Source organism: Acartia tonsa, chromosome 15 (genome assembly GCF_053477335.1).
Source record: "Acartia tonsa isolate MP-2025a chromosome 15, ASM5347733v1, whole genome shotgun sequence".
In the NCBI taxonomy this organism is placed as follows: domain Eukaryota; kingdom Metazoa; phylum Arthropoda; class Copepoda; order Calanoida; family Acartiidae; genus Acartia; species Acartia tonsa.
Window position 1 is genome coordinate 3627134 of NC_137274.1, and position 10587 is coordinate 3637720.

At 33.9% G+C, this 10587-nt stretch overlaps 2 protein-coding genes across 3 annotated transcripts in view; both read left to right on the forward strand.

Moving 5' to 3' along the window:
* Positions 1–4065, forward strand: part of LOC145307381 (uncharacterized) — a 37010-nt gene extending 32945 nt beyond the window's left edge. Inside the window, exons 2-4 of one of the 2 annotated variants that reach the window (XM_080149801.1) lie at positions 1672–1764; positions 2097–2263; positions 3305–4065. In XM_080149801.1, coding sequence (XP_080005927.1) covers positions 1672–1764; positions 2097–2219 — 216 coding nt within the window. In that variant the 3' untranslated portion in view covers positions 2220–2263; positions 3305–4065. Of the gene's footprint in view, positions 1–1671; positions 1765–2096 lie in introns of both variants that reach the window. The other variant, XM_080149800.1, reaches the window with a different exon arrangement.
* A 2487-nt stretch (positions 4066–6552) lies between these two features.
* LOC145307380 (uncharacterized) lies at positions 6553–8148 on the forward strand. The gene is made up of 3 exons (XM_080149799.1): positions 6553–6722; positions 7036–7128; positions 7391–8148. Exons 1-3 carry the CDS (start codon positions 6558–6560, stop codon positions 7511–7513), a joined length of 381 nt encoding a protein of 126 aa, XP_080005925.1. The 5' UTR covers positions 6553–6557; the 3' UTR covers positions 7514–8148.
* The last annotated feature ends 2439 nt before the right edge of the window (positions 8149–10587 follow it).

Consider the following 10587-nt stretch of genomic DNA (forward strand, 5'->3'; position numbering starts at 1 on the left):
TCTACTAGCACTTCACCTGTCAGTGGCTTTGTCAGAATCCTCAACTCCATGCAAGAAATTGGGCAATTGTCTACATAAAGTTTAATTATTTGACAGTTTGATGCAAACCCTTTAACCAGCAGCAAATCAAAATTATGCAAATTGACTGGCTTTCTTATCTTTGCCACACTGATCTGATTCAGCTGAAAAAATGTTGAGACTACACAGCTTTGGTCAATATTGTTGCAATAGGAAGCCTTTAAGACTTGCCACCAAAAAACGAAATGCCTCCTATAGCAGAATAGTCCAAAACCTTTGTTTGCCTTAGTTTATATTGATGACATCATCTTACATTCCAAGAACATGTACAACATCTGAGACAAATATTGCAATTACATGTAACAGTAGGCATGAAACTGAACATGGATAACTGTGAACTTTTAACATCTACACAGGGTATTCAACTGATACCCAGTTATGTCCATAGAATAACCATGATAACAGAAGCACGGATTGCATGGAGGCAGAGGACAAATCCCTGCCCACACAAGAGGGACAAGACCGAGTAGGGAAGAAGGAGGAGAAGAGAGAAGAGGAGGAAGGAAAAGAGAGCTGCTAAACATAAAAAGAAACATCTGACTATTGCCTGGAATGTCCAAAGAATGTCTTAGGGGACATTCATTAAAAGGAATGCCAAAGCAGTTGCTGTACAAGCTAGAAAGGAGAAATGGGATGCTGTACTCTTTAAGTGAGATAAGATCAGAGAATAATGGAGTTGAATGGTTTGGCAAGGATGATGATCTTCTTGTTATCATACACACTCAGGGGGCTGGTGTCCTTCAGAGAGGTGACCTGCTCAAGAAAAGGCATGAAGAGGGCCAGAAGAAAATACAGAATGAAATATGTTTCTGTAAAAATGGAGAACACAGTGCTCACAGCTTCCTAGCAACTAGTGTATACTGGCAACAATGAGGATGAAATAGGAGAGGCCTAAGCTACTCTCCTCAATCATACAAAATGGGCAAAAAAGAGGAGATCCTAGGTACTTGTTGGTGGAGTCAAGGTCAAGAGCTTTTTATTCTGATGTGAAGAAACTGAACTAGCAAATGTTAACACTTTCCACAACCATAATAAGCGTGGCACATGGTTTAACAACAGAAACATAAAATGGTATGATGACCTTTTGTCAGGGATGAGTTAGGTTTTAATCTGGGCACAACACCACGTCATAACTAGAGACTTTAAAAATGATTCTTACTGCTGCTGTCAGTTGTGCAATAAAAATTGTTAGAGTAGGGGTAATTCCTTGGCCCATAAACAAGCACAACTCATTAGGACTTCTCAGACAAAGGTCTTGCAATATCAAATGGTTGGTTGTCTGTTGGATGTTACTTAATTCAATATCCTTGGGTGTTAGAGTATTGCATCCCAATTTAAGCAGATGATGCTCTGGATTCTCTAGATAATCACTGAAATATCATAGTAGAATCCCATACAAGGTCAGGTAATTAACTGACAATTAATTCAGTGTACAGAACAGAATCATCAACATACTTCTACACTGCTTATACTAGTACCCACTATACTAATTTATGACACTACTGCTTTATAACTAACTTTGTCCGTTTTACCGTCCATAATATGTTTCTGGCATCATATGAACATTATAAAGACAAAATGTATTATTTTTAGGTGCACAAAGGTATAAGATGGGCGTGTGAACTGTGTGACTTCTCTGCAGGTTATAAAGGAGATCTCAATAGACATATCAAAATAGTTCACCAGGTAAAACCCATCTATTCTATATTTATCTATCCTTATATTCTATATCTTTATATCTGTCTATCTATTCTATATCTATCTATCTATCCATCTATTCTATATCTTTCTATCTATTCTACGTCTAACTATCTATCTATCTATTCTACGTCTATCTATCTATCCATCTATTCTATATCTATCTATCCATCTATTTATCCATCTCTCTATCCATCTATCTATCCATCTATCTATCCATTTATCTATCCATCTATCTATCCATTTATCTATATATCTATATATCTATCTATCTATCTATCTATCTATCCTTCTATCTATCTAATGATGTTTCTATTAAGGATTTCAAAGTGGACTGTGACCTCTGTGAGTATTCTACACCCAAGAGATATTACCTCAAAGAGCACATGATTAAAACCCACGGAATACAACTCAAAAAAGAGGCCACAGATGAACAATTGTAGAATATTATTTTGTTTATCATCAATAGGGATGTACAATGCACAATGTAGGGTGTCCCAAAAAAGAATTTTTGGATCATGGAAAGGAAGCAAAGTCATTCCTCAATTAGGACAGAAGTCACCTTCTTATGAAGGATATATAAGTAGCCTTCCTTAAGTAAGAATTTGTTAAATGAAGGGCATATCTTGCCTCACTTAACAAAGATTTTGCACGATGAAAGACAGAAAAGCTATTTTTTGTTAGATGAAGGATAAAAATAGCCTTTCATAGACTATTTTCCAGTGACTTCTGTCCTAACTAGGAATGACTTTTCTTTCCATGATCTGTATTTTCAACTTAATATAAAGGGGTAGTTCCACGAAGTGCATTTAATGATTTAAGGTACTTGGAGTAGTGAACTTTTATATGTCTTAGTAGAATATATTAGGCATTGGATAGATATGTTTATATGTAAAAGAATTTTTAACTTTGACCTAACCGAACTTTTTTTATTTGACAATGTCTAAAAAAGTTAAAGTGATTTGCCACATAAATTACATTTGAATGGTCTATTTTTTTCTTAATATGTTTACCCAAAACACCAGAGCTGGATCTTTAAATGCACTTCGTGGAACTATCCCTTTCTGTTTTTTTTACTTTCCCCCTTAAAGGAAGCCTGCAAGTAATACCATGCTTTAACTGCTGAAAGACTACCACATTAAAATGTCATTTTAAAATGCCTAGAACTTTTTTGTTATTGAAGCTGAAGGCTTCAAATTTGGAGTATTGGGTCTACTTGTGGCAGTCTTTCAGCAGTTAAAGCGTGGTATTTCTTGCAGGCTTCCTTTAAGGAGGTCAAAATTTCAATAAATGGTCTTGAGGAGTAGAATCAGGAACCAAAGTCTGTCTACTAGCCTGACAAATAATTGAGAAATTGCCATTTTTAGGTTTTTTGAGGGGAATTTGCCAATTTTTAGAGGTTTTATAAGATTTTCTTGGACTACGAACGAAATATATTTTGGATTTGCCCTAAAAATAAACAAAAAATGGCTAACGGCTGACACGCCAGCCGTTAGCCATTACTTTTCCAACTTTTTGTTTGATTTAGGGACAAATTGACCTACCAAGGATTATAACCTTTTTTATACCCAAGTTTCATAACGAAATTTGAATTCTAAGTGCCATTTGCACACTGATTATTACATGATGGTTGCATTAAAAAAAAATATTTAATATTTCTGTATTTTTTTACTATATTTTTATACATTATATGTATTCCTTTTACTACATATAAAAATTTTAAATAAACAATTGTATTTTGATTATAAGCAAAGCTTTTCTGTAATTAAGGGGTGGCCCGTCCGTACGTCAATTCGTTATATGAGACATGTTAGAATTGTCCTATAAATTTCAAACTTTGTATGAAGATCAATCGATTGATCTGATTTTTGGAGTTTTGATTCCTATTACAATAAGGTACAATATTAAGATCAAAGCAAATCTATGATCAAAACCTAAAAACGTCAGTGTCCGTTTGTCCTACCGTTTCAGAGCTTTGATTTTTTATGGATGTTGTCATCCTTGTTTTACCTAAATAATGTTATACTTTATTCAAAGAACTTATTTATACATTAATTTTCATAGGTTTTTGAATGTGTGGTGCTTTCCCTGAAAGTTCTTAGCAAGCACAGAAAACGAGTCTTCCCCTTGTAGTGAGTCATTGAAAATCGAAGGGAGGTAGATGTTTGTATATACATGTTTACTATAGATCTGGGAAGCTGCAATACTAAAAACATGAAAATAATTAAAGAGTACTTTTATCAAATTTTGTACATTTATAATTTTGTGTTGTAATAAATGTTAGCTTTTCATGTTTGTTATCGATTTTTTTAGGTTAAATTGTTGACTTTACTTATTGAATATTAAATATTTTATAAACTTTAATATATAGCGAGTACTTTAAAATTTTATTTAATTAATTATATAGACTTTTGTATTTTTAAAATAGTTTAAGTAATTTACTTAATAAGTTAAAATTTCTAAAACAAGGATGACAACATCCATAAAATTGAAGCTCTGAAACGGTAGAACAAACAAACAGTAACACAAAGTAAATTAGTTGAATACAGGATAATGTATATGGACATACTTGCATTTTTAGGATTTAATTATAGAGATGCTACAGTTGACAAAACATTGGATCAATCGGAAAATTGTACAACATTAGAATTTGTTGTTTAAAAAGTTAAAAACAAAATGGATGTAAGGACGTTCTGGTAATGATTATAGAGTTGCTACGCTTTCAAAATCATACCTAACAACTACAGGAATCACCATGCAAAGTTTGAAATTGATATGACAATTCTAACATGTCTAAAAAGCATTGCAAAATATATTGCTTATTGTAAGGCGTTGTGTACTTATAATCCTCTTTATTATATTAATAAAATGAAAATGTATTGTTAATGTTTAATAAAAGTTTTAGCTGTAACTTTTTAATATTAAACTTAATAAAACAAATTAGAAGCCTAAAATTTCTTTTTCTTATATAGTTTCTTTTTCCTCAGTCACTTTTAAAAACTTAATTTATATAAAAACAATTTGTATTTTCTGGTGTGGAAATGTATAGAGAACAAGTATATATACTACTTTTAAAACACACCAAGTATTGAGATCTTGAAAAAATAACTTTTTTAAGGGTCATGCTGTATAAATTAAAGTTTTATTTCTCGCAGTGTATTATAAATAACTTTCCGTGGATTTAAAATGTACTATTATAAGATTTAAACCAGTTTTTTTAAGCCCCGAGATGCTGAAGGCACGGGCTAAAGAACTGGTTTTAATCTTATGATTGTACATTTTAATATTTGTTGAAAACTGGATATAATATTATGCTAGACATATGTTTTTCATATGGATGAGAACCGGTTCTATTAGATTAGATTAGAAAGGTCTACAACTACAATCTTCCAAAAATAAATAGTAAAATAAAGTGGGGAGGGGGGGGGGGGTATGTCTGTAGTTCACTGTAGCAAACATTAGGATCATAAAAATTGTGAAAAGTTAACTTGAATAAATAGAATATGAACTCTATGTGTAAATAATTTGGCTCATGTGAAGGAAACAAAGTTGCGGGTTCAGTCATGTTTTCAAAGTAGCTTTTCTCCCATTTCTAGCTCCTGCAGGGGGCTTTAACCCTGCAGGGCCAATTGCCTTACACTTAAGGGCAATCACCTCACCTAACCTAAAATAACCTGTCAAAGGCTACTGTGAAAATATGACAAAACCCTCTTCACATGACCCAATAATTTTTCCCCCAGAAGGTCAATAAGACACAGCAACTCCAACAAACAAGGGTGACAACATCCATAAAAGAAAGATCTAACATTAACACTTGTAAGGTGTCAGAACTCCAGTTTCAGTACATGCTAACATTTTAGGATTTGATTACAGAGACTATTTGCTTAAAATATAGTATTATGTTTTCCTTGGAATCATTACTTCAAATATCAGGATAATAATATCATACTAAAATTGTTGTCAAAAAGTGAAAAAATTTAAATTTTAGTTGATTCATTGATTCAAGGATTTATTGATTGAATTCCTTTTACATCCACCTCAAAATTAAGAAAGTGTGATATTTCAAACATGACAACTATCATTGGCTATGTAATCTGGATGTATTAGTAACCAGCTTACAAACTTGGTTGCAGTGAGTTTTACAGTGGGTTGGGGGGATACATTCCTTCTTCATCATGCTGTCTCTTGTTAAGTATACAAAAATTGTAGAATTCAAAATGATTATATCATCAGGTCACATGAATTCAACCTCCTACACAATAATTTTATTGATTCTTAGAATTACCAAAAAACCTTTATTAAAAAAACTGTTAAGTCAAATAAGTTCAACCTACAAGCATTGTTAAAAACCCAATAATTTCACCAATATAACTACAAAAAACTACTTATTGCCTTTTGATTATACAAACTGTTGGTTACATAAATTCAACCTACATGCTTTGCTAAAAAGCCAATAATTTCAGGAATTCAAAGAACTAATTTTGATTATACAAAGTGTTGAGTCCAATAAATTCAACCTCCACGCGTTGGTAAAACCCAATAATTTTACTAATTCCAAGAACTACTTTAAAAAAATTTAAATTATACAAACTCTTGATCAAATAAATTCAACCTCCACGCGTTGATAAAAACCCAATAATTTGATAAATACCCATATAACAGTAGACCATTTGCAGCATTATACCTTTTAGCAATTAATTTTTTTGAAGAGCAGATCTTTTGTAGATTAGACCTTTTGAAGATGTAGACCTTTTGTAGAGTAGACTTTAGAGTAGAGAAAGATGTTGAAATGTGATCTTTGTGACTTCACCACCAAATCTCATCAGTACATGTGGAAACACAAAAAGGTGACCCACAGTGGACCTGTAGTAATGCATAATTGTACAGAGACAGATTGTACCTTTACCTGTATGTTTCCAAGTGATCTCAAGCGACACCATGACAAGGTTAGTTTCTTTTTATATTAGGTAAACCTTAATTAATTTTCTTTATTGTTAGGTTTTTTAATGTTGTTGTTGTAGCCTTGATTCTCTGAAGTTAGGATTCAGATGCACACGGAGACTGGATGTGAGAATATCTGGTGTCCAACCCCCAAATGTATTAATTTTAGGTGCACAAAGAGATAAGATCTATAATACAAAGTATCTTGATGTAGTAGATATTTTTCTTCCAATATCTGGGATACCAATTCTTGGGGGGGGGGGGGGGGGATGGGACACTCCTAACCCTCCTAAAATATATTTTTTGTTTTGTTTTAAGGTGCACAAAGGAATAAGATGGGCGTGTGAGCTGTGTGACTTCTCTGCAGGTTATAAAGGAGATCTCAATAGACATATCAAAATAGTTCACCAGGTAAACAAATCTATTCTATATCTATCTATCCATCTATTCTATATCTTTATATCTATCCATCTATTCTATATCTTTATATCTATCCATCTATTCCACATCTATCTATCTATCTATCTATCTATCTATCTATCCATCTATCTATCCATCTATCTATCCATTTATCTATCTATCTATATATCTATCTATCTATCTATCTATCTATCTATCTATCTATCTATCTATCTATCTAGCTATCTATCTATCTAATGATGTTTTTATTAAGGATTTCAAAGTGGACTGTGACCTCTGTGAGTATTCTACACCCAAGAGATATTACCTCAAAGAGCACATGATTAAAACCCACGGAATACAACTCAAGAAAGAGGCCACAGATGAACAATTGTAGAATATTATTTTGTTAATCATCAATAGGGATGTACATAAAGAGAGTTTTGTCCCAAAAAGAATTTTTACATTAGATAACTTTAGATATATTTTTATATGTTTTTATAGGTATTTATTTTTCCACAGATATAATGCAGATCGTATGGTTGGGAACCAGTTCTAATCCAGCGGATAGTAAACACTCTTAATTGTACACCCTGGTTTTAACAAGTGGCTGCGTCACTTTCACTATGTTATTTGCCATAAAATGTATTATTGAAAACAGTGTATAGTGTTGACATGCAATACAAATAACCAATGATAGGCCAGTATACAGTGTGATTGACCAATGGTAAATTGTATACTGGCCTATCATTGGTCATTTCTATTGTATGACGTCATTTTGTATTGGACACTATATACTGTTTTGTATGATTTTCCGTAGAGGTATGTTTTCCAGGACTTTAAAAGGTCAACTGCTATTCCAAATTTCTACTCCTGTTTTAGAGAATCAAAACATCTTTACAGAAAATTCGCACAATAAAGGACCTCCTTTTTTATATGAAAAAAGATCTTTAATATTCCTGTATTTTTTTACTTTATTTTTTATACATTATATGTATTACTTTTAAAACCTATAAAATTTTAAATAACCAATTGTATTTTTAATTTATAAGCAAAGCTTTTCTATAATTAGGGTTGGCCAATAAACAAAATTATAGCTTTACATAATACCCAGGTAAACAAAATTATAGGTTTACACATTACCCAGGTAAACAGGTGTTGTACCCAGGTAAACAAAATACAAGACCCAGGTAAAATTATATCTTGGTTACAGTTAAAGATCTTTGGTTCTAGCATACAGAGGGCTACTTTAGGGTTACCCCGGTATAGCTGGGTATTAGTTTGGCTGGGTATTACATATTACCCGGGTAAACAGGTATTGTACCCAGGTAAAATTATATCTTGGTTATGGTTAAAGATCTTTGGTTCTAGCTTACAGAGGGCTACTTTAGGGTTTCCCTGGTATAGATGGGTACTAGTTTGGCTGGGTATTACATAATACCCAGGTAAACAGGTATTGTACCCAGGTAAACAATAATATGGCCGGATTGTTCTTCCCTTCTGTTTTTCTATTGGCTTTTTAGGAGAGTTTGTATATTTGTACACTTTCTAACCAATAATATGGCCGGATTGTTCTTCCCTTCTGTTTTTCTATTGGCTTATTTAGAGAGTTTGTGAATTTGTACACTTTCTAACCAATAATATGGCCGGATTGTTCTTAATGTGACCGACTCCCCCCCCCCCCCCACCTCAATCAAGTCTAAATTGGCGACAAATCCATTTTTAATTGATTCTTATCCTGTGGGACTTGTCTGAACCTAGCCTAACCTAACCTAACCTAAAAGAAAAGAGCAAGAGAAGAAATGAGCTTAACCCTTACAGATCGGGGGGGGGGCTCAAAGAGCCCCCCCCTCTAGTGTTTTCATTCTCATTTTTTTTGTAGGTAAGATGGAGTGCTGTGACTTCATGACTTTTTAAGTTTAGTAATTATACGTCGGCAAGAGTTGATTTTATTACGATATCTGGTCTGTGTCGGTCGTGGTGTCCGGTCAAAGTCGGTTGGGTAGCACCAAAATAAGAAAAAAATTCTAAATAAATCTTAATTTCTACATTATGACTTTTGTGTATAAGGAGAAACCTAAAATTTTTTTTTGGTGAATACTTAGATATCAATGACCTTCTGAGAAAAGTTTCGTTATGACCGTTTGACCGCTCCCTGACCGACTTTATGACCGATTTTTGTCCGGCTTTTACTACAGACATATATCATGAATATCGTGGCTTCTATTACAGCTAGAGACCTATAAATTTTTTTGGTAAATCCTTGAGCTACATCAAACAGATAAAAATATTAATTGGCGCCGCCAACCGCCGTTTTACCGCCGTAACCGCCGAAAATGGCGGTTTCCGTTATTTGCCGTTTTTCGGCGATGATCAGAAAAAGTAATTTTTTTGTTATGAAAAATAAAATTTCGTCCTAAAATTTGGTCATCCTAGCTGCAAAATTGGCCGCTCTACAGCTGTTTTAAAATTTAGCGGCTGGCCGCTAAAAAGCGGTTAAGGAGCGGCCTGGCCGCTATGACTAGAAAAAGTAATTTTCTCTAAAAATACACATGAACCACCAGAAAAAAATTTTACGTCTTTATCTGTAACAGGAGCCGAGATAGAGGGGGGGGGCTCTTTGAGCCCCCCCCCCGATCTATTAAGGTGGGAATTGGGGCCCGAGCTGTAAGGGTTAAGTGCCTAACGAGACCCCCCTCCCCCTCCAATTAAGTCTGAATTGGCGACAAATCCGTTTCTAATTGATATAACAGACAATTGTACAAGATTGAAACCAGGTTTGGTAGCCCCAAGGGTCGGACAGATGCCTATAATATGATGCATAGTCAAAAACAAAAACCGTTTGGTCCACCCCCCTAAACTTCATTTTAGAGAGGAGTTGACATCTGACACTATTGTTCTACTCACCAAGGCAAAAATTTTGCCGTGTTAAAGTCCTCTGTAGCTCAATACGTCCAAAAGTTATGCTAAAAACATGGATTTTGCAAATTTGGTATTTAATGTTTATAAAGTGAAATTTCAAGTATAGTGTATTTTCTTGGGGAACTATGATGTGCGTCTTTACCGGAAAGTCTACATAGACCCTATATGGACTCAGTAGAGGTTTTAGGGTTATTTGACAACACAAAAGTGTCTACTAAGGTACTCTATGATGTAATTCTTCCCCTGTAGCGCAGTATAGAGTGCTTATAAGTAGTCTTTGGTTAGTTGTATCTTGGTTACAGTTAAAGATCTTTGGTTCTAGCTTATAGAGGGCTACTTTAAGGTTACCCTTGTATAGCTGGGTACTAGTTTGGCTGGGTATTACATATTACCCAGGTACACAGGTATTGTATCCAGGTAAACAAAATACAAACCCAGGTAAAGTTGTATCTTGGCTACAGTTAAAGATCTTTGGTTCTAGCTTACAGAGGCCTACTTTAGGGTTACCCTTGTATAGCTGGGTACTAGTTTAACAGGTGTTGTACCCAG